General features: G+C 54.6%; 1 protein-coding gene across 1 annotated transcript; it reads left to right on the top strand.

The window, feature by feature from the left end:
* The first annotated feature begins 4,931 nt into the window (after positions 1-4,931).
* SLC29A3 (solute carrier family 29 member 3) lies at positions 4,932-12,734 on the top strand. The gene is made up of 6 exons (XM_068196933.1): positions 4,932-4,943; positions 5,749-6,001; positions 8,901-8,983; positions 9,666-9,892; positions 10,775-10,937; positions 11,491-12,734. Exons 2-6 carry the CDS (start codon positions 5,753-5,755, stop codon positions 12,158-12,160), a joined length of 1,392 nt encoding a protein of 463 aa, XP_068053034.1. The 5' UTR covers positions 4,932-4,943; positions 5,749-5,752; the 3' UTR covers positions 12,161-12,734.
* Positions 12,735-13,952: the final 1,218 nt, after the last annotated feature.

The following is a 13,952-nucleotide window of genomic DNA, read 5'->3' as shown; positions in this document are numbered from 1 at the left end:
CAATCTGCTTGCTCTCCTCTCCTGTTCATTACTCACTGGTTCTTGCTGCGTTTGGCATCTGCAGGGATTGGGGATCCCTGTGAGATCCCTCCAACCTGCTTTGGGCTCCACTGCCGCAGGCGTGCCAGCAGGAGGATGTTGCTGTCAGGATCCCTGATGGAAGTGAGCTGGAGATTGACTGATGGTTTGGTTTTGGTGCTTCCAAGGCAGGAGATGAGAGGTACAGCTGTGGGTCGTGGGCTAAGCCACCCTCTCAAGCAGTTCATTCCCATCCCTGAGGGGTATCCTACAGAAAGCAACGCCCCTTCCAGGACTGGGGGGATAATCTGGGAGGGAGGAATGGAGCATGGAGCTGCAGCTGCAGGTGAGGCATCCCTGTCCTCCAGCATCCCACTTGGCTTCCTCCCCTGCCTGGGGATTACTGCTGTTTCCCCATCTGACATGGACCGTGAAGTTACCCCTAGGTGGAGACAGGAGACTTTGAGAAGTGGAAGCTCTGCTCAGGTCACCCCAGAGCCCAGCCAGGCTGCTGCCCAGAGAAGAGTAAAGATGAGATTTTGGATGTGATTAAGTCTCGGGGTCTGTGGATCGAGGTGACTCCAAGAGTGTCAAAGTCTTTGTTTCCCAGCCCGTGCAGCCAAAGAAGGAGTCTGAATGCGCAGGGTCGGCTTCTCCAGGTTGTTTATTTTTCCTTATCTGTAACATTCTCTCTCTGCCCTGCTGTCCGGCAGGTCGGCCATGGCATTCTGTCTGTCCTCAGGGCGGTGTTCGCATTTTATACCAAAAACTCCGTGTGCCATGTTTACAGTAACGTGCCAATGTCTGTCATTTCTGTTGGACAGTGTGTCTGTGCCTTAAACCAACAGAAAAGTGTCACCATCACAGCGAGACACGGAGGGCAAGGAGAAGGAGAAGAAGGTCAGGACACACCCAAATCCCTCCATCTTGTACCCCTGAACTACATTCTAAAAACCCCAAAATTCTACTTTTTCACCCTGTGTTCACCCTGTGTTAACTCAACTACCACACTGCTCAAACCTTTGTGGCTTGTAATTCCTCACACAAAGTTGGCAGATTTTTCCATGGGCTGAAATCGAAGCCACAGGTGTTTTTGACTTTGTGCCAAGGTCTCCGAGCCCCCTGCCAGGGTCTCGAGGCAGCCAGAGCAGCCAGAGGGATGTCCTGGGTTCCCACAATTAAGATTTCACTTCATGGCTGTTGCCCAGATTCTGAGGTGACATATCTGGTCAAAACATTACCTGTTTGAGGGTGCAACAAAGAAAAATTAGTCCATGACATGCCTATAGCTCACAGATTGCATGTTTCATGTTAATGGCATAATAAACATTTTCAATTTTGTACTAAAAGCAGTACATGATTTGAACTTACATCTGCATTTCAAGTAGTTCCATGCACAAAAACAAATAGCAAATGTGTGCAAACTAACCCTCCAGACTGGCTGGGGATAAGAGATCTTTTGTCTTGATAAAGTCCCAGCAAGGGAAGGAAGCCAGAAGGCTTTGCAGCCATGTTCGAGGAGCCCGCTGTCCCTGCCTGGGCCACTCACCTCGTCCAGCTCACCGGGACCAGTTGCCACCAGGAGATGGCAACATTGTCCGTGCTCTGGGCAGGAGTGGGAATTCTGCAACAGTGAGGAAAAATGGGGACGAAATTGCTGCCCTGCCACCACAGTGATTATAACGTAGCCACACAAATATGCCCAACCTTCCCAGCTGGGCTTTCCAGCTCCAGACAGGATGCTGGGGCAGATACCTTCTCAGGAGGGAGGACCTTTTCACAGAGTCCCAGAATGGTTTGCTTTGGAAGGGATGTTACAGACAGTCTTATTCCACCCCTCCCAGGGACAGGGACACCTTCCCTCAGACCAGGCCTGGAACACTTCCAGGGATGGTGCAGCCACCACTTCTCTGGGCAGCCTGTGCAAGGGCCTCCCCACCCTTACAGGGAAGAACTTCCAAATATCCCATATAAACCTGCCCTCTTGTCAGCTTAAAGCCATTCCCAATTGTCCCTTTCTTTACATCTGAATTCCTTTAACCTCCACCTCCCACGCTGCTTTCTCTGGGCAGTTTCTGCACCAAACCACCTTTCCAAGGGCCCACATCCATGGATAACTTTGACCAGCTGGTGCCCAAATCCAACCTTCTGTTCTCCTGTTGAAACACCCAGTTTGCTGATTCCCCTTAGAATTCAACCATTCCAAATCCCCTGCAGTGGCATGTCACACTACGACACGAAATAACTCACACACACAAGACATAAAAGAGGGAAAAAAGAAGTTTATTTCTGACTCTACAATATATAGAATTCCAAAAGTGGCAGTGGATTGGAGGATGAAATTGCCACCTCTCCAACCACACTGGGCAAACCAACAGTCCATCAGTTCTCTCCTCCCACAAAGACGAATGCAAACCAATCATTATTTACATGAACTCCAGTAGAAATATGTAAGCATCAGAAGGCATAGAAGACTTTTAGAAGAACTTTGAAACTTTTAAAAGAACAAAGCAACATTGAACTCAGGCTCAAAACCAGCAGCTGTCCCATGAAGGTTTATTCTGCAGCAGGGAAGACACCCAGCAGCAGCACAGGGGTGTCCCTAAAGCTGCCCCAGCCCCCGTGGGGGCTGTGCTGTGGCAGAGGGTCTCTGGAGTGTGGCTAATGTTGTCTGGCCTGGCTCTGTCCCCCAGCCAGGCTGTCACTGTCCCCTGTGCTGATGTGCTGCGTGGCTCTTCTCCAGCAGTGGCTTTTTTGACGTGATAGATGGCAGCAGGTCAGAAATATCAGAAATATCCGAGTTACTGGCTCGGATAGGCCGTGCCATCTCCTCAGGTGCTTTGCCAGCCTGGCGTGTCAATGTGGATGAAGATCCCAAGGAGAAACCTCTGAAGAGAAACCCACATGCTCCTCTCAAGCCTTTCCGTTTCAGCACATCGCCGGTGGGCCGGCTGCATGCTGCTGCTTGTTTTGCTCACAAAAGAGGGAAAAAAACCACTGGAGCATGTCCTGGGTTGTTGTGACACCTGCGTGGCCGAGGCCATCTGACCTTCTCTGCTGCAAGGCTCAGAGGCTGGAGATGGCTGGTGGCTACTGGGAGCTATCTGGGTCCCTCTGTGAAAGCAAAAAAAAGGGGAGCATTTTGCTTTGATGAAGGGTTGGATGCAGGGGCATGTCCCCGTGTGGCTGTTGAGGAGCCAGACACAGCTTTGGGGAAAGAAACGGGGAAAAAAGAGGTAATGATGTTTGCCTTCACAGTCACACCACGCCCTCAAGGTGAGAGTCAAAGTGGAGTTTGGAGGGAATCAGGGACTTTGCAGTGGAATTCGTGCTGATGGGGCATTGCAGGAAGCACAGGGAGTAAAGGAGGAGCTCGTATCCCATCCTGCAGAAGATGCTCCCCATTCCCCACTCTCCCATCTTCAGGAGGTGGTGTTTTGGTGACTTCTGACAAAAATCAAGCCCGGGCAAAAGCTTTTCTTAAGCTTTTGGTAAACCAAAAGCTGGTGGTAAGACAGGCTGTGATTAACACTGATTTTCATGGAATTATTTGGGTTAGAAGGAGGGGCCTTTAGGATCATCTTGTTTCTTCCCTGTGCCATGGGCAGGGACACCTTCCCAGGTGCTCAGAGTTCCATCCAGCTTGGGTTTGGACACTTCCAGGGATGGAGCAACCACAGCTTCTCTGGGCACCCTGTGCCAGGGCCTCCCCACCCTCCTAGGGAACAATTCCTTCCCAATACCCGATCTGACCCTGCCCTCTGGCAGTGGGAGCCATTCCCTGTGTCCTGTCCCTCCATGCCTTGTCCCCAGTCCCTCTCCAGCTCCCCTGGAGCCCCTTTAGGCCCTGACAGGGGCTCTGAGCTCTCCGTGGAGCCTTCTCCTCTCCAGGTGAGCATCCCCAGCTCTCACACAGGGGCTCCCCAGCCCTCGGAGCAGCTCCGAGGCTTCCTCTGGAGCGCCTTTCCGTGCTGGGGACGCCAGGGCCGGGCGCGGGTGCGATCCCACCGGAGCCGGGGCGGGTGCGATCCCACCGGAGCCGGGGCGGGTGCGATCCCACCGGAGCCGGGCGCGGGTGCGATCCCACCGGAGCCGGGCGCGGGTGCGATCCCACCGGAGCCGGGCGCGGGTGCGATCCCACCGGAGCCGGGGCGGGTGCGATCCCACCGGAGCCGGGCGCGGGTGCGATCCCACCGGAGCCGGGGCGGGTGCGATCCCACCGGAGCCGGGCACGGGTGCGATCCCACCGGAGCCGGGGCGGGTGCGATCCCACCGGAGCCGGGCGCGGGTGCGATCCCACCGGAGCCGGGCGCGGGTGCGATCCCACCGGAGCCGGGGCGGGTGCGATCCCACCGGAGCCGGGCACGATTTAGGGCGGAGGGGCGTGGCCATGGGCGTGGCCAACACCAAGGGGCGTGGCCGGCCCGCACAGCCCTCCTTCTGATGCAGGGCGTGGTCAATCCGGATAGGGGCGTGGCCACCCCAGGTGAGGGTGTGGTCAATCCATGTAGGGGGCGTGGTCAAGATCTGGGGGTGTGGTCAACCCGCTGGGGGCGTGTCTCCGTGGCGGTGGGCGTGGCCCTCCCTTCAAAGGCGGGGCGGGGCGGGGCCCGGCCCCTGAGGCGGCGGCGGCGGCGGCGGCGGCGGCGGGGGGGCGGCCGGGCGGGATTCCCGTGAGTGCTGCGCTGCGGGGAGCGGGGCCGGGCGGGATTCCCGTGAGTGCTGCGCTGCGGGGAGCGGGGCCGGGCGGGATTCCCGTGAGTGCTGCGCTGCGGGGAGCGGGGCCGGGCGGGATTCCCGTGAGTGCTGCGCTGCGGGGAGCGGGGCCGGGCGGGATTCCCGTGAGTGCTGCGCTGCGGGGAGCGGGGCCGGGCGGGATTCCCGTGAGTGCTGCGCTGCGGGGAGCGGGGCCGGGCGGGATTCCCGTGAGTGCTGCGCTGCGGGGAGCGGGGCCGGGCGGAGCGGGAGGCCGCAGGGAGGGAGGCAGGCGGCGCTCCCCGCTCCCGAAATTCCCCGTTTGTTCGCAAAATCCGCGGTTTCCGGCATTTCCGCCTCCCCCGCGCTCGGCCCGGCTCCGAGGCTCCCGGCCCGGCCGCGGTGGGTGCCGGTGGCCCTGGGCAGCCTCCGGCGGCGCTCGCCGGTGGGGTTCCTGCGCCGCGTGATGCCGTGTGTCTGCGTGGGCCGTTCGGGCTGCTGCTGTCGCAGTTTACCAGCGGTTTCGGAAAGCCCGGCAGTGTTGCTACGAGTTTCCACCTTGCTCTGCAGAGCCCGACGGCGCTGTTGGTTTGGCAGCTGTCGGGTGTTTTTTGGAGCATGACATGAGCTAAGCGAGATTTCTTACTCCCGCAAGTCCGAGGGGACGGGTTAATTATTAATTCCGGGTGGCATCTGCGGAGTCTCAGTCCCTTTCCCCGTGCCTTCCCATCCCTGGCTCACTCCTCCAGTATTTGGCTGCTGAGGCCCTGGCACTGGGTGCCCAGAGAAGCTGTGGCTGCCCCTGGATCCCTGGACGTGTCCCAGACCAGGCTGCACAGGGCTTGGAGCCACCTGGGCTAGTGGCCCTGCCCATGGCGGGGGGGTCGCAGTGAGATGGGCTTCGCGGTCCCTTCCAACCCAAACCACTCCGTGATTCCGCGGGTTGCTGGGGCCAGAGGGGGATGGAGCCACAGCTTGTGAGCAGCCCTTTGGAGCCCTGGTGTGACAATGGCCTTGTTTTTCCCAGCGGGCCAGCGCGATGATCCCGGCAGCCGGCAGCTCTCCCCCGGAGCAGGAGCCCCTGCTGGAGGATGCCGTGGGGAGCAGGTACAGCCGCCAGAAGCCGAGGGACCGCTGGCACGGGGCCTACCTTATATTTTTCCTCCTGGGCATCGGGTCCCTCCTGCCTTGGAATTTCTTCATCACGGCCAAACACTACTGGAGGTACAAGCTGCAGAACTGCTCGGATGAGCCAGGCCCGGTGGAGCAGGTGGCCTCAGACCTGCGGGTGAGTGCTGCCTTGGAGGCAGAAAAAAATAACCTGTCTTCCTTCCTGTCTTGCTCATTTTCCCCCTCCACTTCCCCAGAAGGCAAGTGAACATCCTCTAGGGTCTCTCCTGCTGCAAACCAGAGGAAATGGTTTATTTGCTATTTATTTACAAATAGCTGCAGGAAAGATGCTTTAATTCATTTTGTGATCTGCCTTTTACCTGTATTTGTACTTCTAAGTGTTAAGGTGAATCTAAAAAAATAGGGCTTAACCTTTCACAGGGCAATTTCTACAGTGCAAGGCACCACTTTGTGGTGGTCTTTTTTGTGTCCTTCCTGATCTGGCAGGTGTGCCATGAGTGTCTCCTTGCAGTGATCAACATCTGGCTTTGGCATATGGAGCAAGGAGCTTGTCATGGGGTGATGGATGAGGCAGCCTTGGGGAGGCAGGTTAATGGCCTCTTTCTGTCCCCAGAAAGACTGCTTTCACTTGCTCCTCCTGCCACAGGAGGATTATTTCCCTGTGCCTCCCTGACAAAGCTGTGGGTTTGTTTCTTTGTGGCTTTGTGGAAAAAGTGTTGGGGCAATGAGGCTGCATCACATCCTCCTCTCGTGGCAGAGCTTGTTCAGGTGGTTTGGGCACTTTTTGTTTATATAAAAAACAGGGGCACGTGTGATGCCTGTGTTTCCCCTCCAATTTCTCATTGCAGAACATCCACAGCACTTTTAGTTTTCATAGTTGTGAAGTGTCAGCTGCTTTTCAGAAGGGGAGGAAGGGAAGTGCTTATACCAGCATGCTACAGGTGTGCTGCTGTAAAGCAAGAAACTGAATTAAACTGAGGTGCCCAAGCTCCTGCACTGCCTGAAGACCAAAATTATCTGTGTCTGTGCTAGTGAAGGTGCTCAGAGAGGGGTGAAAGGTGCTTTGTCACCACATGGCATGGTGTTCTCTCATATTCCCTGCATCCCACATGTTCCTCACTGCTTCTACATCATGCCGATCCTCTTGAGAACAGCTGGGTTTAAGTAAAGTGTGTTGAAGTAGGTGTTTGCTTGCACAGCTGTACTCCTGGCTGGATCAGCCATTTCTTTGCTGAAAAGGTGTTTCTCCTCTTCCTGTGTGGCCATGGAGCAACGCCTTTTCCTCTCTCCAAGGAAAAGCTGTTCTGTGGCAGTCGAGTGTGATCAGCATCAAACCAGTCAGCCCAGTTTGTGCCCTGCTGCTGCAGCAGGAGGGTTTACCTGCACACAGAGCTGGACTCTGGACGGATGCACCTCTGAGTGACAGCCACCTCCTGGTTCCAGCCTGCTCCTGGCTCCAGCCTTTTCACTGCTCCCAATTTCATGCCCCGTGCTCAGTAACACTCCAGTGCCTTCAGCCACCTTCACAGACCTGGATTCCTTTTCCAGCCTGGCAGGAGCCCAGCTGCCAAGTCCAGACTGGAGCAGAGTAGAAACTATTTTGCAAAAGCATCTTGTGTTGCATTTGCCACCACGATGCTTTGTTTTTGTTTGGGGCTTTCTAAGGCATGGTGGCAGCGTGTTTGAAGTTAATGTGGGGTTAAACACTTCCGTTATTTGCCTCAGCTCCATGGCTGACGGATGAGGGATGACACCTTCCCCCATCAGACCTGGATGTGGGAGGAAGATGTCAGGTTTGCTTTGGGGTTTATTTTAAGGGCTCAGCAGAAAGGGAGAAGAGCTAGGTATATCCTGCAGTTCCAGAAATGAAAGCATATCTGTGAAGGGTGGGAATACCCAAGGAGGGAGAAGAGTTGCCATTGGAGATGGATTAAAACCTAGCAAGCAGGAGAGAGGAGTATGGAACCTGATCTTTTCCACTGGTCCAGGCACAGATTAAATTTGCCACCCACCATTCTGCTGCTGCACTAAAAATGTGGTGCAGGGGCTCTTAAGTACTTACCCAATTCTCTGCTCACTGCTGGTGGGAGCCCATTTGCTGGGAATGAATGAACATTTCCCTGGGATGCTCAAAACGCAGCATCTCTGCTGGGTTACTTTGAGTACACTTCTGCTTGGTGCAGAGCATTAGAAAGTCATTTTTCCTCCCCAGAAGCAGAAGCAAATTAACTTGGAAGTTTACTGAGTATCCCCAGGATGGTTTGGAGGCTTGTTTTAAGTAGGTGGGTAAATAAGCTGGTGTTTTAGCAGCCAGCTTTGCGTTTTGCTTTGTCTTTTGTCCTGATTCATCGTGTGGCCACAGAGCTTTGAACCTCCTGCTTGGCTGAGCTGATGCCCTAAGCACAGGCATTTAAGTCTCTGCCTATCTGGACCCTCTAGGAGTGATTATTAGATTTCCTGTTGCTTCCAGTGAAGCTCCTGATAGAGAAGAGGAGATGAACGTGCTTGTAAACTGATTAAAAATGATGCAAAGCTGTAAAAAATAATGAACTGTGCAGAGAAAACCTGCCAAGTGCCTTCTCCTGGTTGCACGTGATGAGACTCCATTTTCTGCACTTATCCAGCTACAGAGATGAAAACCTGTCGTGATAGGGGTGTACATGTAGGTCTTCCTCTTTGTGTGCATCATCCTACCTGCTGGCTGAGATTCCTGCAGCAAAAAAATGGGATTAAGCCCCTCGAGGGGAGGGGAGAGGGAGCAGACACACTTTGATGGTGCACAGCACCATGGCAGCTATTTCTTTCACTGTTTATTTTTTTCCTTCTGTATTTATGTCCCTGATTTCCTGAAATAGCCCAGGGCTATGGGAGGGCAAATCCCAGAATTCCCATTGCCCTGAACAATTTGCAGCATAGGCTACAACACAATGAGGTAGATGGCCACACCATAACTCCCTGTTGTGTCATATTCAAGACCTGAAATTCATGTCTTGGTTCCCCCTACAATGTTTTTTACTTTGTTTTGGTTTTTTTTTTTTTTTTTTTTTTCCTGGCAGGACTATTTTGAGAGTTACATCTCCATTGCTTCCACCATACCCTCAGTGCTGTGCCTGATTGGAAACTTCTTGCTTGTCAACAAGTGAGTGTTGCTCTGATCCCAAGTGCCCAAGCCATGTTTCTCCCTGGCTTTGCTCCTGTCTTCTTTTGAGCTTCCCAGCTCAGGCTGCCCTTCCCTCAGGGGGAAACCATGGGGCATCCTGAGCTCAGCCTCCCTGTGCAGCCAAAATTCCCCTCCTTGCCCCTGCCTGAGTTGCAGCTGGCTGAGATGAAGTGGGAGAAGCACCTTGCTCCTCAGGTGCCTGCAGTTGGCTTGAGTAAATAAATTCCTAATTAATTCCTTGGTTAATTATTTGGAAACAGTCTTCCCTCTTAAAAATATCTTTATTGCCATCAAGGGACTGGTTGACAAAAGCCAGGCTCACCCAGGTAGGAGCCACACCTTGCCCTTGCCTTAGCAGCCCTTGAACTGGGATAAGAAATGGACCAGCTGCACCTTGTTGCAAGCTTGGCCTAAATCTCAAACAGCCTCCTGCCTTCATTTGTGCCCTTCTTTATCCCACATCAAACTCCTCCACACTTGCAGGCATGGGTTTGCATGGCTGATCTCCACATTCCAGCTCCCTTGCCTCATTGCTTCCTCATCTCCTCTCACCTCTCTTTATTTTCTTTGCCCCTTCTGCCAGCACAGGAGTTGCCCTCCCATGTCAAACCTTCACATTGTGGTTTGAAAAGCAGGCATGACTTCTTCCCCTTGTCCCCAGAGTTGCTGCCAGTGTGCGGATCCTGTCGTCCCTCTTTGTCATGCTGGCTGTGTTCCTGGTGATCACGGTGCTGGTGAAGGTGGACACCTCCACCTGGACCACGCCCTTCTTCGCCCTCACGGTCGGCTGCGTGGCCGTGGTCAGCAGTGCCTCCACCATCTTCTCCAGCAGCATCTTCGGCCTCAGCAGCTGCTTCCCCATGAGGAACCAGCAGGCTCTGCTCTCAGGTTGGGTGATCCCACCAGGATCATGCTCTTGGACTTTCCCTGCTTAGCTCTGTGGTTTTCTCTGGGGGTTGTGTCACGTGAAGTTTGTTTTAGAAACTTAACTTTGCCTTAATGATAAAGGGAAGTTGCTGAAGGAGAAACTTGCTCGGTCACATGAGGTTTGGTTTCTGTAAATAGCCATAAACTGACCCTGGAGAGTTGCTGGGTGCTGGGGGGAAGGAGAAGACATCCCCCTGCCCTGCCATTTCCAGCAGAGGGATCTGCAGCTTTGCCTGTCTGCTCCTTCCTGATCAGCATTTCCATGAGTGATGAGGGGCAGGTTGGGAGCTGTGAGTGATGAGCTCCCTGGAGCATTGATAACATTATAAATGTGCTGTGGAATGGTTGACAGACCAAGGGGAGAAGGGTGGGGGAAAATCAGGATGGCGAAATTTTTCCTGGGGCCAAGACAGGAGTGTTTTTAATGAGTTTATCTCAGAGAAGGAAAGCACCACATCCCTGAGATGGCATTCCTGCTGCTGGTGCCTTGAATTCCCATCTGGGGGAGTGCAGAAGAGAGGTTGATTATGTGTGCTGGTGGAAAGCCAAGTTTAGGCTTTGGAAAAGGTTTGGACTTTTTCTGCAGGACTGTGGACCTGCAAGCCCTGACCCCGTGTGTGCTGTGCTGTGTTGGAAGGGGGTGCAGGATGGCACCTGGGCTGCGGTGCAGCCCCACAAGTACCTGAGGTGTGGAAATGGAGAGGAGGTTGTTTGTGCAGCTGCCCCCTGAGCCGGCTGTGGGGCAGTGTTCCCTAGGGACCTGTGCATGTCAGAAGAGGAGCTTCTGGGCTCCCCCTCTTGTTGTCTGTCCCTCACTGTGCCCACCTCCGTTGCCACACGCAGGGCAGGCCATGGGTGGCACCGTGAGCGCCGTGGCCTCTGTGATAGACCTGGCAGCGGCGGCCGATGTCACCGACAGTGCCCTGGCCTATTTCCTCACCGCCGACATCTTCATCGTTGTCTGCATCATGGTGTACCTGCTCCTGCCCAGGCTGGAGTACTCCAGGTGTGTGCCAGCCTGCAGGGGCATCCCACGGAGGGTTTGCAGTGGGATTGCTGGGGGGTCTGTGGGACACTCGCTGTGCTGGTCCCTGCCCTGTCACGGCCACCAGCCACGCTTCCCCTTTCACCGAAACCACAGGGTGAAACTGAGTTTCAGACGAGTGCTGAGTTTCTGCCAAGCTTTCCTAGGGCCCCAGATGCCGGCACTCCCAAAAATGTGTGGAGTCAGCAGAGAGCCCTAACCCGGAGGCAGCCAGCCAGGAGCGTCCCCGTATCCTGTCTGCCACTTGGATGTGTGTGACCCATTGGTCTGGTTGGTGCTTGTAGCCCCCAGAGCCCCCAGGTGCCTGCAGGCAGTAGGGTCCCCTCTGTGAACACTGAGGGTGCAGAGAGGGGATGGTGGGTGTGCAAGGGTCACCTCTCTGTACGAGGTGGGAGCTGCAGGTGCGGTGGAGTTGCTGGGTCCAGCGGGCATACCTGTGTCTCCAGCTTCTCTCCTGCCCTCTCTCCAAATCTCAGCTGCATTCCCTCATGCTTCCCTCTGTCTCTTTCTCCAGGTATTACCTGAGCAGCCAGAAGGAGAGGCCCTCTCTGGTCACCGTGCCCCCCGACAGCTCCGTGGAGGACGAGGCAGAGCCCGGAGGCACAGTGAACTCCTCCTTCCTCACAAGAAGTGCTGGCATCCCCCCACTCCGCCCCATCCTGCAGAAGACCGCCCTCCTCGGCTTCTGCCTCTTCTACGTCTTCTTCATCTCCATCACCATCTTCCCTTCCCTCTCCTCCAACATCGAGTCTGTCAGCAAATCCTCGGGAAGCCTGTGGAGCACCAAGTACTTCACACCACTCACGTGTTTCCTGCTGTACAACTTTGCTGACTGGTGTGGGAGGCAGGTCACTGCCTGGATCCAGGTGCCTGGCCCCAAGAGCAAACTGCTGCCTGCCCTCGTCCTCCTCAGAACCATCTTCCTCCCTCTCTTCATCCTCAGCAACTACCAGCCCCGGGCTCACATCCGGACCGTGGTGTTCAACAGGGACATCTACCCTGTGGTCTTCACGGCGCTGCTGGGGCTCAGCAACGGCTACCTGGGCACGCTGGTCATGGTCTACGGCCCCAAAATCGTGCCCAGAGAGCTGGCTGAGGCAGCAGGGGTGGTGATGTCATTTTACCTCATGCTGGGGCTGGCTCTGGGGTCTGCCTGTGCTGTTTTTGTGGTACACTTTGTGTAGAGGGGCAGCAGCAGGAGGAGGATGCCCTTGCCTTGCGGTACTGCTGTTGGGCATTTAGTGTTTGAGGCTTTTCCCCAAAAAAGTCAGGTGTCCTGTGGTTTTGAGGCAGCCCGCCTGTCTTGGGAGGGGGGTAGCTGCATCCAGGGGGGATGCACAGGGAAAGTCTCCCTTCTGGGAAGGGGCATCCCCTGTGCTTGGGAAGGTTCTGTCAGACATTGTTGCTCCCCAGCTGAATGAAGCAGGGAACCAGAACAGCCTCATTCTCCCCAGGGAGCTCAGGGAAGCACCAGGGACACAGGGATACCATCCCTTACCCATGTGCCAGTGGTTTTAAGCTGAACCCAGGGCTTTTGGGGGCACCTTGGGTTTTGCTGCTGCACTGTTACGAGTTCAGCCCCTCAGGGGTTGGGTGGTCTTAGGGAGGGTTCACCCCTCACTGAGCTGTGATGGTGGTGTTGAACTAAAAGGGATTTGAGCTCTGGAGCACCTTCTCACAACTTAGGGAATAAGTAGCAGCTGTCCCAGGGATTGGGGCACAGTTTTGCACAGATTTAATACAATCATTGCACAAAAATATATATATATACACATAAGGGAAACAGCTCCACTTGGAATTTTGCTTGCTTTGATTTTTCCATGTGAACTTGAACTGAGGGATCATCTACCTCCTAGCATGGTACCACTAGTGTTGGGGACAATTCCCTGGCCCAGCTGAGAGGAGCATTTTTCCTGCTGTGACTGTGGGGTGACCCCCAAGGAAAGTGAAATGCTGAGTGGGCCTAACCTGAGGTTTGTCTTCAGTCTGTGTTCAGAGCTCTGTGAAAGCCAGGGAGAGGTACGAGAGAGGCCCTGGTATGAGGTTCACAGCAGAAATCTGGTTAATTCATGTAGACAGGCACCATATGGCCTCCAGATGTTTTCAGAGGGGTGAGCTACTGTGACACCCAAAAATATGGCCCACCCAAAGGCAACTGGCTTTTAAAGTCGTTTAAACTCCCATATGCCAGCACAGCCTGGACTAAATCCGATTATTGTATTTATTTTCTCAAATGGGCTGGATTTATGGTCTAGAAGAGGTGAGCTGATCAGCAAGGGTGTAAAGGCAGAGCTTGGCAGTGCAGTGATGCCTCAGAGATGCTGTCTGTGGAAATTGATTCCTTTAAGAGTGGGTTAGGAGCAGATGCTCCACTCCTGGGATGCTCTCGGCACCTCCTGCTTGCCCACGTAGTGGTGGAGCTGCTGGATGTGGGGAGAGCAGCAGGATCCATGGTGGTTACTGCCCTGGGGTGCCACGTGGGTGTGGTGGACATTGGGTTTTCACATAAATCCTTTCCTAAAGCAGTGTTTGCTTTGGGCCCCTTGGCAATGCACACACACAGTTTTGTTTGACGGCTGATTTTTATTCCAACGTACAATCCAGACACAAGTGGAAAATGTGTGGGCTGTGCAGTAGTGAGGAGCAGCTTTATGGAATGTGGGGCTCTTAATCCTGTCGCTTTGGTGGGTTTGGAGCCCTTTGGCCTCCAGCACTTGGCCAGGGACTGCCTTGACCCAGGTGAAGGCCCACCCAAGGGATCGGGATGCTGGGAGCCCCTCCTGGGGGTCAGTGCTCCCATCCCCTCCCTGTTGCTGGAATAATGCAGCAGTTGGTCAAAAAGCCCAACCCAGCCTGGTGTTGGCAACCAAAAAGTCCCTTTGTGGCCTTCAGTGGTCCTGTCTTCAACCTGTGCATTTCCCCCACAGTCTAAGGAATGATGAGATTTGGCTTGGTTTTTTACTGCTTTGTATCTCT

The sequence above is a fragment of the Anomalospiza imberbis genome, chromosome 8 (assembly GCF_031753505.1).
Source record: "Anomalospiza imberbis isolate Cuckoo-Finch-1a 21T00152 chromosome 8, ASM3175350v1, whole genome shotgun sequence".
In the NCBI taxonomy this organism is placed as follows: Eukaryota; Metazoa; Chordata; class Aves; order Passeriformes; family Viduidae; genus Anomalospiza; species Anomalospiza imberbis.
Note: the sequence above shows the minus strand (reverse complement) of the source record. Positions and strands in the feature narration are given on the sequence as shown.